General features: G+C 44.8%; 2 protein-coding genes across 4 annotated transcripts in view; both read right to left on the reverse strand.

The window, feature by feature from the left end:
- The window catches only part of sugp1 (SURP and G patch domain containing 1), a 59494-nt gene that overhangs the window by 18539 nt on the left and 22897 nt on the right, over positions 1-18058 (reverse strand). The window lies entirely within an intron of this gene.
- On the reverse strand, positions 5128-14815 carry LOC109918683 (MARVEL domain-containing protein 2-like). Its single transcript, XM_048614316.1, has 4 exons — positions 14621-14815; positions 14021-14192; positions 8076-8126; positions 5128-5957 (listed from the first exon to the last, which is right to left on the reverse strand). Exons 1-4 carry the CDS (start codon positions 14800-14802, stop codon positions 5841-5843), a joined length of 522 nt encoding a protein of 173 aa, XP_048470273.1. The 5' UTR covers positions 14803-14815; the 3' UTR covers positions 5128-5840.

Genomic DNA, 18058 nt, shown 5'->3' on the forward strand with positions numbered 1-18058 from the left:
TGAAGCCTCTTCTAAGGATGCCTAGCCTGAAGAAGTTACCCTCCTCCCTCCGGACAAACCTCAGGGGATCTCTCTCCCACTGCAACTCTCTCCTAATCTCTTTGGCCTTGAAACTGCTCGACCAAGTCGTGATGCAAACCAGATACTACAGCCACATCACCTTTCTTAGTCCATCCCTGCCTCTTTGACCTGTCTGTTTCCTCTCCACCTATCTTCTCTCTGTCCATCTTCTATCCGCCTCCCCCTCTCTCCCTATTTATTTCAGAACCCCCTTCCCCTCCCCCATTTCTGATGAAGGGTCTAGGCCCGAAACATCAGCCTTCCTGCTCCTATGATGCTGCTTAGCCTGCTGTGTTCATCCAGCTCTACACCTTGTTATCTCAGATTCTCCAGCATCTGCAGTTCCTACTATCTCCGGACCCAAAACTTCAGCTTTCCTGCTCCTCTGATGCTGCTTGGCCTGCTGTGTTCATCCAGCTCTACACCTTGTTATCTCGGACTCCAGCATCAGCAGTTCCTACTATCTCTGAGTGAGTTTTAACCCCAGGTTTGGGGGTTTTCCAGCTCCGCCTTTGCGTTAAGAAATTATTGGTCGCACATTTGCCCACAAACACACTGCAGTGGGAGCTGTTAGCTTTTGAATGAAGTGATAAAGTGAAAGCCTGCCTGAACAATCAGGTGGATGTATAATCTTCCAGGGTACTGCTTCAAGGAATAGTGGGGTGTTCTCCATCAGGTACTGAGCACCCCACCATTTCCTGTTGTGGAGTGTTGCTGTGTGCAGTTCAGTTCCTGTGATGTCAAGTTCAAAGTTGCCACAATCCAGAGGAGCTGTTGTTGTGGTAATATAACGGCATCTAAATTCCTCATTGAATTTCGTTGACTTTGCTTTCCTCTTTTCACCCCTTTCTCTTAAAAGCCCCAACACTAGGCAAATCCTGATAACTGAGGACTCTTTAACCGAAAAAAAACTCAAGGACTTTCGCTATACCTTTCCCAAGGCCACTCTGTCACGTACCACGTAAATACACAACATCATCTGTATGTTTGACTAAGGTCTTGTGCAAATAGAGACATATTTTCTGTTCTTTATTTAATTGTCCTTTAAAGTAACTATTGCTTTAATGACAATCTCATAAATCCGGTCATAAGTTTTCAGGGTGGTGTAGAATAACCCAGACCATCAGCCTGCTCAGATAGATTTCAATCAGCTCAGAGTTGATTCCATCTGACTGTATTTATATTGGAAGCATTTGCAGATACAGCCACCAAGAGTCAGGAAGTATTTGTGGGCTAAAAATCAAGAAACTGTGAGCTCACAATTCCACCAAATTTCCAGTTTGTGAATTTGAATTCAATGGAAAAGGAAACCTTGAAATAAACTGCTTTTCCTTGTTTTTTTTGTTCATTTGTGGAATGTGGGCATCTCTGACAGGTCCAGCATTTATTACCAATCCCTAAATGCCCTTGAGAAGGTGGGGGTTAGCTGCCTTCTTGAACCACTGCAGTCCATGTGCTGTAGCTTAGACCCACAATGCCCTTACAGAGGGAATTCCAGCATTTTGACCCAGCGACACTGAAGGAATGCTGATACATTTCCAAGTCAGGACAGTGAGTGGTTTGGAGGGGAGCTTGCAGGGGGTGGTGTTCCCATATATCTGCTGCCCTTGTCCTTCTAGATGGAAGTGGTTGTGGATTTGGAAGGTGCTGTCTGAGGATCTTTGGTGAATTTCTGCAGTGCATCTTGTAGATAGTACACACTGCTGTTACTGAGCGTCGGTGGTGGGGGGAGTGGATGTTTGTGGATGTGGTGCCAATCAAGCGGCTTCTTTATCCTCGATGGTGTCAAGTTGTTGCTGCACCCATCCAGGCAAGTGGGGAGTATTCCATCACACTCCTGACTTGTGCCTAGTAAATGGTGGACAGGCTTTAAGGAGTCAGGAGGTCAGTTACTTGCTGCAGTACTCCTGGCCTCTGATCTGCTGTTGTAGTCACTGTGTCTTTCTGGTGAGTCCAGTTCAATTTTTGATCAATTGTAATCCCAAGGATATTGATAATGGGGTTACAGTGATAGTAATGCTTTCTATGGTGCATTTATAAAACTTGCCAAGAGTGATTGTGGAGTACTGAATTTCCTTTGCCTCCTGAGAAAGTAGAGGTGTTGGTGTTCTTTCTTAACCATAACATTGATGTGGAATGACCAGGACAGATTGTTAGTGATATTTATGCCTAGAGATGAAGCTCGACCATCTCCACGTCAGCACCACTGAAACAGACAGGGGTGTATTCTCCTCTCCACTTCCTGAAGTCAATGACCAGCTCATTTGTTTTGCTGGCATTAAGATGATTGACCTCCAACAGCCACAACCATCTTCCTATTATTCAGGTATGACTGCAGCCAATGGAGGGTTTGCCCCTGATACCCACTGATTTCAGTTTTGTTAGGGTTCTTTGATGCTACTTTCGGTCAAGTGTGGCCTTGATATCAAGGGCTGTCACTTTCACCCCACCTCTGGAATTCAGCTCTTTTGTCCATGTTTGAACCAAGGCTGTAATGAGATCAGGAGCTGGGTGGCCCTGGTGGAACCCAAACTGGACGTCACTGAGCAGCTTATTGCTGAGCAGGTGCTGCTTGATAGCACTGTTGATGACACATTCCATCATTTTACTGATGATCGAGAGTAGACTGATGGGGCGGTAATTGGTCGGGTTGGATTTGTCCTGCTTTTTGTGTAAGGGTATTTTCCATATTGTCGTGTAGATGCCAATGATGTAACGATACATCAACTTGGCTGGGGATGCAGCAAATTCTAGAGCACAGCTCTTCAATACTATTGCTGGAATGTTGTCAGGGCCCTTAACATTTGCAGTATACAATACTTCGAATCATTTCTTGATATCACATGGAGTGAATCGAATTGGCTGAAGACTGGTATCTGTGATGCTGGGGACCACTGGAGAAGGCTGAGATGGATCATCCACTTGGCACTTCTGGCTGAAGATTGCTGCAAATGCTTCAGCCTTATCTTTTGCACTGATGTGCTGGGCTCTTCCATTATTGAGGGTGGCGATATTTGTGGAGCCTCCTCCTCCAGTGAGTTGTTTAATTGTCCACCACCATTCACAACTGGATGTGGCAGGACTGCAGAGCTTAGATCTGATCCATTGGTTGTGGGATCGCTTAGCTCTTTCTATCACTTGCTGCTTTCGCTGTTTGGTGTGCAAGTAGTCCTGTTTGGTAACTTCACCAGGTTGATACCTCATCTTCAGGTATGCCTAGTACTGCTCCTGGCATGCCCTCCTGCACTCTTCATTGATCCAGGGTTGATCCCCTGGCTTGATGGTAATGGTTGAGTGGGGGATATGCCGGGCCATGAGGTTACAGATTGTGCTGGAGTACAATCCTGCTGCTGTTGATGGCCCACAGTGCCTCATGGATGCCCAGCCTTGAGTTGCTAGATCTGTGCGAAGTCTGTCCCATTTAGCACAGTGATAGGGCAACACAACATGATGGAGGTTATTCTCAATGTGAAGGCGGGACTTTGTCTCCTCCATAAGGACTGTGCGATGGTCACTCTTACTGATACTGTCATGGACAGATACAACTGCAGCTGGCAGATTGGTAAGGATGAGGTCAAGTATGTTTTTCCCTCTTGTTGGTTCCCTCACCACCTGCTGCAGACCCAGTCTAGCAGCTATGTCCTTTAGGACCTGACCAGCTCGATCAGTAGTACTGCTGCTGAGCCACTCTTGGTGGTGGACATTGAAATCCCCCACCCAGAGTACATTTTGTGCCCTTGCCATCCTCAGTGCTTCCTCTAAGTGTTGTTCAACATGGGGAAGTACCAATTCATCAAACTAGGGAGGATGGTACGTGGTGATTGGCAGGAGGTTTTCTTCCCCATGTTTAACCTGATGGCATGAGGCGTCAGGGAGCCTGGAGTCAATGTTGAGGACTCCTAGAGCAAATCCCTCCCGACTGTATACCGCTGTGCCGCCCCATCTGCTGGGTCTGTCCTGCCAGTGGGACAGGACATATCCAGGGATGGTGATGGTGGTGTCTGGGACATTGTCTGTAAGGTATGATTCTGTGAGTATGACTGTGTCAGGCTGTTGCTTGACTAGTCTGTGAGACAGCTCTCCCAATTTTGGCACTAGCCCCCCAATGACGACAACTTTTCAGGGCTGCCAGGGCTGTTTCTGTTGCTATTTTTTTTCATTGCCAAGGTGGTTTACTCTGTATCTAACCCAGGGCTATTTCTGTCCTTGGAGCGTTTGATGGGGATAGTGTAGAAGAAGCTTTACTTTCAGTTAAAAGAAGAAAGGAGACTGTACTGTCACTCTGAAAGAATAGAGGGAGTTCTAATCTGTATTTAACTCTCTGCTGTAGTTGCTGTAATATTACTTGAAATAGACACTGCATGATTTTTATTAGAATGTATTTTCCAGATCACTTCCAAAAAAACTTTATCTCAAAAAAAGTTTATTTTCAATGTGCACATCATAAAAACAGAAGCAAAACTTACATTCCTATAGCCATTTACATAATTACAGGACAGCCCACTGAGTTTCACAGTAATTATGAAGTTCTGTTTGTAATGCAGACACTGTTGTAATACAGGGAATGCGGCAGGTTTTTTTTTGCACAGCAAGATCCCACAGACTGCAATGCCATAAACAATGAGATAATCTTTTTGTTGTGACTTTTCTTCAAAATATTGCCACAGAATCCTTGATATCCAGCTGAGTGTGCAGACTGGACTTCAGTCCAATGTCCCAGCTGAAAGACAGCGTCACACTCTCTCAGTGCCTCCCCTGGGAATTTCAGCTGCTTTTATGGGCCAGTGTTATTGGAGCAGGACTTGTATCACACTCAGAACACACTGAACTGAGGGGAGGCAACAGATTAGTGGTATTATTGCTGGACTGTTAATCCAGAGACCCAGGCAGTGTTCTAGGGACCCGAGTTTGAATCCTGCCAAAGCAGGAATCTGGAATTAAGAGTCTAATAATGACCATTGTCGATTCTTGGGGAAAATCCCATCTGATTCATTACTGACGTTGAGGGAATGAAACTGCCATCCTTACGTGGTCTGGCCTACATGTGACTCCAGACCCACAGCAATGTGGTTGACTCTTAACTGCCCTCTGGGCAATTAGAGATGGGCAATAAATGCTGCCTAGCCAGCAACACCCTCGTCAGTGAATGAAGAAAAAAAACTGCAACTCAGAATTCCAGGATAACTGGGAGCAGCAGCCTAGGATGCTGAAGGTGAGACTCACCATCCTGACTTGGAAATATATCATTGTTCCTTCTGTGTGGCTGGGTCAAAATCCTGGATATTCGATCCCTAACAGTATTGTACACTCTGTTCAGCACATGGACTGCAGCAGGATAAGGAAGCAGCTCACCCCCACCTTTGCCAGGAAAAATAGGGGAGGGCAATAAATGTTTGCTCAGCCAGTGACGCTCATATCCCATGAGAGAATTATCAAAACAAGTGGCCAGGACACCCTCCTGAACATGGTCCTCACCACTTTTGGAGGGGGTGGGAGTGCAGTCGTTGAGGGTGGGGTGGTTTCGGGGGGAGAGGGGAGTGGTTCTTGCACATTCCCTTTTTACCCTCATTACATCACTAACTGCCTCTACCGAGTGAGATTCTGGCAGCAACCCAGAGTTTGTGCACATTACACCCACTAAAAGCAGAATTACAAAAAATCACAGAATTGTTATGGGGCAGGAAGAGGCCATTCAGCCCTTCATAATTGCTCATGGTTGAAAAAGTTGATATCTAAATGCAAATGTTTCTATTTTCCTCGATATTAATTGAGTCGGGCTTTCAGTAATTGCCTTTGGAGCTGCATTCAGAGTCATATTCTTGGATTCGCTGTTTGATGTATGAGAGTTTATTCTTCAAATACATGCATCGGTCTTTTTTCTCCACAAAAGCAGGGTCCTGTTTCAGAAAATAAACTTTCGTTAGAGGAAAGAAAAGTCATCACATGGATTGGGAAGTCAGCTGAAATAAGTCTTTCTGTCTCAGTGAACCCGTTCAGAAAGGGGATTAGAATTAGAATTAGAAACAGAGCCAGCTATAGCCACCCCTTTCTCACCTCTGTGTTGGGGGACCCTGGTCTCAGATACAATTCCATGCTCGAGTCCAACACTGTCAGTGCAGCCCTGAGCTAGTATTGGAAAGGACCTGCTTGTATATCTGTGCGATGTGCTGAATGGCCTCCTTCTGTGCCATAAATATTTCATGTTCCTGAGAAACTCTGATGCAACACAAACTGGGTGAACCCAAATTCAGGGGAGGAAAATCATGGAGTTCAGATTGCTCACTGTATTTTACAGTCGACAGATACAACCTGAACTCTCAAATGTTCCTGAATCATTCATATTTTCCAATTAATTTAAAGCTTCTGTGTAAGAGCAGAGCGGCTGTGGGACCATTAGGGCATAGGAGCAGAAGTAGACCATTCAGCCCATTTAGTCTGTTCTGCCATTCATTGAGGCTGATGGCTGATCTGATCATCCTCCCCTCCACTTTGCTGCCTTTTCTCCAAAATCCTGCATTCCCCTTACTGATTTATAATGTGTCTGTCTCTCAGCCTCAAATATACTTAATGATCTGACCAATACACAAAGCCGGTGCAAAGTTTGTGATTGGTCAATGCCTGACTAAGGTAACATTTTGGGGAACTGGGTATGAATCCCACCATGGCAGATTGAATTCGAATTCAATAAAATTCTGGAATGAAAGGTCAAATGATGATCATGAAACCATTGTCGGTTGTTGGAAAAACTCATCTGGCTCATGAATGTCCTTTAAGGAAGGAATCCACCATCTTTACATGGTCTGGCCCACATGTGATTCCAGACCCACAGCAATGTGGTTGATTTTCAAATGCCTTCTGGATAATAAATGGTCACACAGCAATAAATTAGGTTGGATCTCAAACAATGACAAGACAGAAAGCAGGAAAAAGATTGAGTGCTTGGTGGCATGGTGTAAAGACAGCAATCTCTCCCTCAATGTCAGCAAAACAAAACAGCTGGTCATTGCCTTCAGGAAGCAGAGTGGAGGGCACGTCCCTGTCTGTATCAATGGTGCTGAGGTGGACATGGTCAACAGTGTCAAACTCCTGGGAGTGATGATCACCAACAATCTGTCCTGGTCCACTCATTTTGATGCAATGGTTAAGAAAGCACAACAACGCCTCTACTTCCACAGGAGCTTAAGGAAATTTGGCATATCCATGATGACTCTTATCATTTTTTACATATGCACCATAGAAAGCATCCTATCAGGATGCATCACAGTGTGATATGGCAACTACTGTTCCCAAGACCACAAGAAACTACAGAGGGTTTGTGAACACAGCCCAGTCCATCATGTAAGCCAACTGTCCATCCATTGACTCCAACTATACCTCTTGCTGCCTTGGGAAAATAACCAATATAAGCAAAGACCCCTCCCACCCCAGTTATGCTCTCTTCCACCCTCTTCTGTCTGCAGAAGATATAAAAGTTTGAAAACACATACAGATAAATTCAAGAACAGCTTCTCTGCCGCTGTTATCAGACTTTTGAATAGACCTCTCAAATATTAATTTTGATGTCTCTCTCTGCACCTTCTCTGTGGCTGTAACACTCTGTTCTGCTACCACAATGCACTTTGTGTGCTACAGTCTGCCTGTAGAGCACACAAAACAACACTTTTCACTCTATCTTGGTACATGACAGCAATCAATCAATGGCCACAACCCATGAATGAATATAAAAAAGCCACCGACATCATTGGCTACACTGCCAGCACTGAACAATCAGATAAGAAGAATCAATTCCAGACACTCAAATACAGAAGGCATTGCCATTTCATTTTTATCGCCTCATTGAATCTGATTTTCTGCTGATTCTAAAATGAGTTTTTCTAAATTGAATTCAGATACAGATCAGCCATGATCTAATTGAATGGTGGAACAGGAAGAGCCCAGACTCCCAATCCAATTTATTACTTTTCTTACTCCCTGTCCATCTTGTCAACACGCCTGTTGTGTTGGAGAATACTTACTTCAATTTTCTCCTTGTAATCCTTAAGGATCTTCATTATTCGTTTGTGTTCCTGGAAAGCGAGAGGGTGGGGTTAGAATCTGAGAAGATGTATAGAGTGGTGGTATTGTCGGTCGATTAACAGCACTGCTTGGTGTGTCTCTGGATAATTCTTTGGTTCAGTCAGACTCGTGAACCTGAACTGTACTCAGAGTGTAATTGCCCGGGTGTCCCTGTGATTTTAACTCTCTGACTTAATTCCTGTCACTGTGGGACACTTGGAGAGAAAACCTTTTTTGGTTTCTCCTTCTTTAGGCCCCTTCATCATTTCTCTCACGTACAGATATTCTATTCTCTTTCTTCCTTGCCCATCAGAATGCTGTCTGGGAGGGGTCAGTGGGTAAATGGAGCCTTCCATGGAGCCTCACAGGTAACTTAGGGATGAAGGCCAGTTGATCTCTGACTGGGTATTCATAGGTCTGTTATAATTGATGTTAGCAGCCTTTGGACTCAGAGCCCAGGTTGGAGATGGGGCAAGGGAGAAGAACAGGAGTTAGTCATGGAGCCCTGATCCAGGTACTCTTTCCAGATGCTGTAGGGGAAGTGGTGTTATAGTGGTAATGTCACTGGACTAGTAATCTAGAATTTGGACTAACGTTCTGGGGTCAGAGGTTCAAATCTCAAATATTGGAATTCACTATTTTAATGGTGACCGTATAACAACTGTTGATTTTTGTTAAAAACCCATCTGGTTCACAAAGGAAACTTCCATCCTTTGCAAGTCCTTGGCTCCCTGAAAGTGGCTACACAATTGGTAAAGGTGGTAGAGAAGACATTTAGCACACTTGCCTTCATCTGTTGGGGCATTGAATATAAAATTCGGAAAGTCATGTATAAACTTTAGTTAGGCCACATTTGGAGGTATTGTGTGCAGTTCTGGTCACCACACTATAGGATGTGGAGGCTTTGGAGAGGGTACGAAAGAGGTTTACCAGGATGTTGCCTGGATTGGAATGTATTAGCTCTCAGGAGAGGTTGGATGAACTTGGATTGTTTCACTAGAGCATTGGAGGCTGGGGCAGAGTGGGGTGACCTGATAGAAAAATATAAAATAATGAGAGGCATAGATAGTGTGGATAGACGGGAGTCTTTTTCCTAGGGTAGAAATGTCAAATACTAGGGGGCAGAGGTTTAAGATGAGCGGGGAAATGTTTAAAGGAGATGTGTGAGGCAGGTTTTTTACGCAAAGGGTGGCAGGTGCCAGGAATTCGCTGCCAAGGAAGGTGGTAGAAGCAGATCTAATAGCGACATTTAAGAGGCATCTTGGCAGATATATGAATAGGCAGGGAACAGAGGCATATGGACAATGTGCTGGCAGATGGGATTAGTTTAAAAATGGCATCATGGTTGGCACAGATATGGTGGGCTGAAGGGCCTGTTCCTCTGTTCTATGTTTTATGTTCTACGTTTACCAGGTGTGGCCTGCATATGACTCCAGATACCACAGTAATTGACTCTTAACTGCCCGCTGCCCATCTGGGAATGGGCAATAAGCACTGGCCTGGCCTATCCCACAAACGATTAAAATAAAATGTCAGGTGCACAATCTGACAGAAATCTGAGACTGAATATTCTTGCATTAATCACTGCCTCGCCTGGATGTGCAAGTGATTGTTAACAGTGGTTGGAACTCCCATGGACTGTGCACTCAGCCAAGCCAAGCCCTTCCTTGAAATTCTTCAACAAACTCTCCAACACACAGCAACTGTGGGCTTTTTGAAACCAGTGGAATATTTTTCAATCCTTATCAACTCTTTATCAGTAGCTCAGAGACCAAGAAACAGAAACAGAGAGTTGTTAAATATTTGCTGCTAACAGATGGTGTGTGTTGGGCCCTGCTCTTATGCACAAACATTAGTTCCTGACTCATCAAGCGTCTTTCTCTGGTGCACATAGCAGAGAGACAAGAGGGGCCCTGTGTTTTCTATCCTGACTTACACAACCTTGGAAAATCTCAAACTGCTTTACAGCTAATGGGATACTCTGTGAAATATCACCAGCAACATTTAATAGAAATCACGACTGTCTGGGAACCCCCCACCTATGTCCGGGACACCACCCACACCCTCCACCTCCTCCAAGGCTTCCAATTCCTTGGCCCCCAACACCTCATCTTCACAATGGACGTCCAAATCCCTGTACACTTGCATCCCCCACGTGGATGGCCTAAAAGCCCCCCGCTTCTTCCTCTCCCGCAGGCCCAACCAGCCCCCCTCCACCGACACCCTCATCCGCTTAACCAAACTCGTCCTTACCCTTAACAACTTCTACTTTAACTCCTCCCACTTGCTACAGAATAGGGGGGTTGCCATGGGAACCTGTATGGGCCCAAGCTATGCCTGTCTCTTTGTAGAATACGTGGAACAATCCCTCTTCTGTAGCCACAATGGCCCCATTCCCCCACCTCTTCCTCCGTTACATCGATGACTGTATCGGCGCCGCCTCGTGCTCCCACGAGGAGCTCGAACAGTTCATCAACTTTACTAACACCTTCCACCCCAACCTCAAGTTCACCTGGACCATTTCCGATACCTCTCTCTCCTTCCTGGACCTCTCCGTCACCATCTCTAGTAACTGCCTCAACACTGATATCTATTTCAAGCCCCCCGACTCCCACAGCTACCTAGACTACAACTCCTCTCACCCACCCTCCTGCAAGAATGCGATCCCTTACTCCCAATTCCTTCGCCTCTGCTGCATCTGCTCCTAAGATGGAGCATTCCACTCCCGCACATCCGAGATGTCCTCGTTTTTAAAGGGCTGCAACATCCCCCCCACCCATGGCGGTGATTGAAAATGCCCTCAACCGCATCTCTTGTACTTCTTGTACTTCTTCCCTCACACCCCCTCCCCGCAATAAAAATAAAGACAGAATCCCCCCTGTCCTTACATATCACCCCACCAACCTCCGCATCCAGTGTTTCATTCTCTGCCACTTCTGCCATCTACAATCCGACCCCACGACCAAAGATATATTTCCCTCCCCACCCCTATCTGCCTTCTGTAGGGACCGCTCTCTCTGCAACTCCCTTGTCTGCTCCACACTCCCGACTAGCCCCACCACCCCCCGCCCCTTTCCCCGCAAACGCAGGAAGTGCTACACCTGCCCCTACACCTCCCCCCTCACCCCCATCCCAGGAACCAAAAAAACCTTCCGTATCAGACAGGGGTTCACCTGCACATCCGCCAATGTGGTCTACTGCATCCACTGCTCCCGACGTGGCCTCCTCTACATCAGTGAGACCAAGCAGTAACTTGGACACTGCTTTGTACAGCATCTGCGCTCTGTTCGTGACAAACGACAACACCTTCCGGTCGCGAACCATTTTAACTCCCCCTCCCACTCCCTGGACGACATGTCCATCCTGGGCCTCCTCCAGTGTCACAATGACACCACCCGCAAACTGGAGGAGCAGCACCTCATATTCTGACTCGGGAGCCTCCAGCCCAATGGCCTAAACATGGAATTCACCAGTTTTAAAATCTCCCCACCCCCGGCCTCATCCCATGACCAACCCTCCCTCTCATCCCCGCCTCCTTGACCTGACACAACCTGTCCATCTTCTCTCCCACCTATCCACCCCTCCCACCTCACCAACCAATCCCCACCACTACCTACCTGCACTCACCTATCACCATCCCACCTACCTTCCCCAGCCCCCACCCCCCCCTCTATTTATTTCCCAGCTTCCTTCCCCCTGCCCCATTTCTGAAGAAGGGTCCTGACCTGATACGTCAGCTTTCCTGCTCCTCTGATGCTGCCTGGCCTGCTGTGTTGTCTCTGACTCCAGCATCTGCAGTTCTTGCTAACTCCAAGCCAATTAATTACACACCCAACCTCACAAACAGACATGAGATCATGATAACAAAGGATAAACATTGTCCATCAGCTGTGGGGAACTCCCTGCTTGTCCTCAAAACTGGAAGGCCATTGGATCTTTCACATCCACCTGAAGCTGCCAGACTGGGCCTTGGTTTAGCAGTGAAATACTTCTGACAATGCAGCACTGCACTCGAGTGTTATCCTGGATTTTGGAAGCAAAAGACCCAGGTTCATTATTTGAAGAAGGGCAGAGAGGTTCTCCCCACTATCCTGATCAATATTTACCCCTAGACCAGTAGGTTACCTGGTTATTTATTGCTGATTGTGGGAGTTCACTGTACACTAATTGGTTGCTGCATTTCCTTAAAGTTCAACATCAATTACACTTCAAAACAAAATTGATGTGTTGTAAAGAGCTTTGGGATACTCCGATCATGAAAGACATTGTAATGTTTGACTTATTTCTTTATTTTTCTACTTCTGTCACTAAGATTTTGTACTTAGGCACTTTGTACCTAAGATGGTGCTGTGTGTGGCGGTATTGCACACTTTTCACTGTCCTTTTATATCCTGTACTTGAGCACATGTGACAATGAAACCTAAATCTAAATCTAACAAAATGCAAATGTGTTTTTTGTTCTCACCCAACAACTGCACATAATTTCCAGACAGGAACAGACAGCAGGAACCCTAGATTATTCCTTCCGACTGTATCTCAGGGGTTCTGAGGCCAGTTATAGACTTTCTCACTTTCTAACGATCACGACAATAGGAGACTTATTAAAATGGGTGTCTTCCCTCAGGATAAGATACAAGTTTGAGCGCTAGGCTGCTCTAGGCAAGCTATTATCGCAGCTGTCAGGACTCCTGGCCCCTGAATGAGTTCCATCCAATAGTTAGAAGTGTAAAAACACCAGTACTGGACCCAAAACAGTCACAGCATTTTTAACCGTTATGACTTTCTGATCTTGAGATCAATTCTATCTGGTCAGTGCATGTTTACTGGAATTTCATTGATCTCTGATCTAGGCACAAAGGAAAGGGACTGCGATAGAGAGAAAGGGAGTGAGCAATAAAAAGGGAGAGGGAGAGAACAAAATAACTCAAGTGAACAAAGCAAAAAAATGAGACACTGTGTGTCATTGGAACTATCAAAATTAGTTGTTTTTGCTCTGTTCCTGAATAGTGCTGCCAGGCATCCTGGGAAATAGAATATGACAGTAAGGCAGTTATGTTAAAATTATATAAAACACTGGTTTGGTCTCATCTAGAGTACTGAATCCCGTTCTGGACACCAGACTTTAAGAATGATGTGAAGGCATTAGGGACAATGTGGAAAAGATTCACAGGAATACTTCCAGGGTTGAACTTCAGTTCTTTTGACAGATTGGAGAACTTGGGACAATTTGCAGTAAAGAAGGTTGAGAGGAGATTTGAGTGAGGTGTTCAAAATCATAAGGGGTGTGTGGGAGAGATTGTTCTCAGTGGTGGAAGGGTGAGACGCAGAGAGCACAGAATTAAGATAATTGGCAAAAGAAACAACAGAGACCTGAGGAAGAACTGTTTCAGAAAGGAAGTGATTAGGACCTGGAATGAATTGTCTGAGATTGTGGTGGAGGCAGATTCAGTCAGTGCTTTTAAGAGAGAATTAGATTATTATCTGAATAGGAAATAAATACAGGGCTATGAGGGGAACACTGGGGAGTGGAATGAGGTGAATTGCTCCTTGATAAAACTAGCACAGTCAGAATGGGCTGAATGACTTTTCTCTATGGTGTAGTGATCCTAGAATTCTAACTCTGGTTAAACACATTTGTAGAAGTTTCATCAAAGGTCTTTATCTTAAAGAACAAATAAGCAGAGATGATCAAAGGAAATGAAAATAGACAATTGTAATCTCTCTAAGGTTTCTCTGCCTTGTCGCTTGCTGCATTGTCTTCAAGATTGTTTCCCTGATTTGTAGAAACTCCAGGATAATCCTGGAGGGTTGGCAACCCCAATTTGGAAAGGGAAGTGGTTTTTTTTTAACTGACCCACTGACTTATGACCTTCCTGTGCCACTACTGACCTAGTTACTTACTTACCTCTGAACTCTCTGTGTAGCGAGGCAGTTTCTCAATGAGAACTTTCAGCTCTTGGAATTTTTTGTTGGCCACGTGTATCTCAGAGTGTAGTTCCCTGTATTCTGCATATTGGTCATTGAATACTCCTTTATATCTCTCCCGTTCTTCTGCAGACTCAATCTTTGGGTACTTTCTGCAAGAGGACAAAATGCAGTTTACATGTGGTCGGTGTGTGAGCTCACTCTCCATTGTGCTCTGACATCTCACTGTAATATTAATGATTCATTGGGTTACACTCACTAACAAGATGAATGCATTTCCGAGTTACAATCAACAACAGCAACATGTATTTAGATGGCAGCATTAATCAGCTCAGGTTAAAATATAATTCAAGCCTGGCAGTTAACTGTCAATCATCATTAACTGATCAATTCACCACAGCACAGTCTCTACCAGAGTCCACTAGCCAACAATCAGCAATCTCCTCTCATACAGTATGGATGTTGGGTTCTTCTGTGAATTGGTATTTTTGTGAACTGTCCTGATGAAAACTTTCAACAAAGTGTCTTTTTTCAGCATTATTCAAACTCTATTGTACCAAATGCAAATAAATATCCTTACGTTACATAATCAGGAATTATGAGGGGCTTTGGAATATATCCAGCTGGAATGGATTTGTTGAGGGTCCCAGGAGAATTGGAGCAGAGCTGGATGTTTCCGGTGGCCATCTCCTCTCGGGGCTGAGATGTGTTTCTCCTGAATGGCATGTGCTTGAATGAGAATGGCCGTTTCTGTGTCATCATCACTGCAGCTGTTTTACGCTACAAAAGAAAACATCAAATTAGATGGACCAGAAACTCACTGCTGGTAGGAGGTTTGGGGGTGGATAGAGTGAATAAACCCAAATACCAAACTTCATTTGATCAAAATGTTGGCAGGTTTCATTCTCAAGTCATGTCACTGGACGCCAATTGGGAGCGGAGAGTCTGGCTCATGCTCCCTCCCCTACTCTATCTCAATCCAATTGTCCTTTGTTGCCCTTAGAGGCACAAACACAGTGACCATGTGCATTCATATAACATGTCTAATGGAGCAAACACTCTGAGGTGCTCCGTAGGAGAGCTAGCAGGTAAAAGTAGACAGTATATTAAGACAGTTGATAATAGATTTTAAGGAACATCTTATAGAAACAGACAGGGTTGGAGAAGTTTAGAGAGGAAACTCTAGGGCATGTGGTTGAAGCAGATAAAATTACCAATGATGCAATGATGGAAATCAGGGATCTACAGAGGTCAGAATTAGAGGAGTGTAAAAATCTTACAGGGCTGTGAGGCTGGTTACAAAAATGGTCATATACTTATTTATCAGATACAGTAGAGACTTTTTAAGTGACTCTTGGATAGGCACATGGATGATAGTATAATGTAGGGTATACAGGGTAGTTTGATCTTAGAGTAGGATAATAGATCGGCACAACATTGTGGGCCAAAGGGCCTGTACTATGCTGTACTGTTCTATGTTCTGTAATTGGTCCAATAATCGATCCCTCCTCATGGGGTGATTAACACAATGGGTTGGTTGATTTAAGACATTAAGACACAAGTTATAAACAGATATGACTTCAGACAGCTGATTTCTGTTTGCATGCCTACAGACCCCCAGCCAGACAGAGTCAAAACATTGTATAAACACAGCACATGGAGGCATTAAAAGTGAGGTCTCTTAAAGGAGACATACACAAGAAACAGGGAGGTGGTGACACCACGCAGGGAGACAGAAGTAAGGATAACAGTAGCTCTGAGAAATAAAAGATACATTTTGTCAATGGTTTTGGTCCAGCACTTGTCTCAACAATTCACAAAAAAAACAATTCAAGGGGAAAGCCTACAAATCTCTGTGGGAACTCCCCTGCCAATCAGAGTCCACCTGCCCACCAATCAGCACTTTCCTCTCTCACTGTGTAAATATTGGTCTTTTCCTGGAATTGGTATTCTCGCAAGTTGTCCTGATGAATGTTAGATGGAAAATTTCAACACAATGTACTTTTTGTTTTAGCAATGTTTAAGTTCAGTACGACCAAATGACTATAAGGAATCTTAAACTGGAGTATTGCTGGACTGGGAGCTAGGGTATGGGCGGGAGTGCTGAGTACAGGAGATGATGAGGGAATGGGGTTTTGTCTGAATTAGGAATGTGGAACAGACAGGGGGGTAGACTGTTGGGCAGGAGGGTGTTGGGGGCAAGGTGTTGGAGTGGGTATTGGGGAGGAGGGTGTTGCAGGGAGACTGGTAGGGGAAGGGTGTTGGGGTGAAGGGTATGAGCGGAGTGTGTTTGGGAAGGGTGTTTGGGGGAGTGTGTTGAGGGGAGAGTGTTGGGGGATAATGTGTGAGGTAGGTGTTGGGGGAGGGTGTTGTGGGGAGGGAGTTGGGGGATAATGTGTGGGGAAGGGTGTTGGGGGATAATGTGTGGGGGAGGGTGTTGGGGAGAAGGGTGTTTCCGGGATGGTGTTTGGGGGAGGGTGTGGGGGGAGGTTTTGTTGGGAGGGTGTTGGGGGGAGGTTTTGTTGGGAGGGTGTTGGGGGGAGGGTGTTGTGGGGTGTGGGGTTGGTGGTGGAGATGGTGTTTTGGTGGGACGTCTGGAAAAACATAAATTGAATCTGGACTTAAAAGGAACCTTGGTGAAGGTTTCAGTTGTAGATGGCTGAGGCAGGAGCTGAGTTAGGGGAACATTGCAACGGTGAAGGTGGGTGTTCATGTGACACGGAAGATTTGGAAATGAACTGCAGCAGTTCAGGAAGGCAGCTCCCCACCACTTTGTCAAAGGCAAACTAATGCTGGCCAGCCAGCAACACCCATATCCCATGAGTGAATATAAAAAGCTCAGCTCTGGGTCAAATAAAGTAGCAAGGTTGTGAAGAATGTGGTTCAGAGTCAGGCCGTTTCCCAGGTAGAGGTAGGTTTGGTAATTAAGGAATAGAATTTGTAGTGAGTCTGAATGTAATAGTTTCACGTTCCCAATATTTAATTGAAGGAAGTTTCTGCAGATCAGCACTGGTTCTTGGATAAACTCTCCAATAACTGAGTAACTGTGGAGGAGCTGAGAGAGATAGTGGTGAGTTAGAGATGGGTGTCATTATTATTGTCACAATGACAAAAAATATTGTCTATTGTTCCAGAAACACTTTATCCAAGTTAATATCTGGGACCTTCATGAATTGACAGGTTTTAAAATGGACAAAAAGGCACAAGCTTTATCTAACCACACATTTTGGCCAAGTTTCATGAAACCACCACAAGACTAAACAAAAGACAACCAGAACTAAAATTAACATTTTTTTTCCTCAAGTCAATGAAACCACTCAAACATCTCAACTCTTGAAAAAGTCCTTATCACTTATCTGATTTGCACCATTGTGAGAATCTTCACATTTTGGAGATGAAACATTGCCTACAGACAGAACACATAAACAGGAGCTTTTTTGTAAGAACCAGAAGAGTTGGATTTTTGACTACTGTATGCTTGATGATATTTTGATTGGAGAAAATATAGATGAGTGCTAAAACAGAATTCAGAATTTTTGATGTGACAGATTGGAAAGGCGGAGGAGAGGGGAGCTAATTCACTCCTCCTCACCTGGTCATAATGGTATACATATAAAACTAACACAAGACTTTCAGATGAAGTGACTGAGGGGTAGTGGTAGATGAGAAATATCAAGTGGCAAGGAAATTGGGGACACCAGAGGTAATGGCGTGGGAATAGGAAGAGAAGCCATTGTAAGTAATTCTCTGCCTACCATTGGATTGATAAGAGCTGAACAAGCAGAGAGCAGTCACACCCAGCTAGATGGTGTTGGGGGAGGTTGGCACTGGGAGAGGATAGAGATGGGGTTGGCTGGTGTAGTCACCATCTCCAAGGTAATAGACAAGTTGAAAAGGACAAGAGGAAACATTTAACACAGTTACAAAAGAAAACAAATCATTTGTGATTTTGATAAGAATGGTTTCAATTCTGTGTCAAACATATATCTGTGTTCGTCTTCACTTCTACCAATAAACT

The sequence above is a fragment of the Rhincodon typus genome, chromosome 29 (assembly GCF_021869965.1).
Source record: "Rhincodon typus isolate 14 chromosome 29, sRhiTyp1.1, whole genome shotgun sequence".
NCBI lineage: Eukaryota > Metazoa > Chordata > Chondrichthyes > Orectolobiformes > Rhincodontidae > Rhincodon > Rhincodon typus.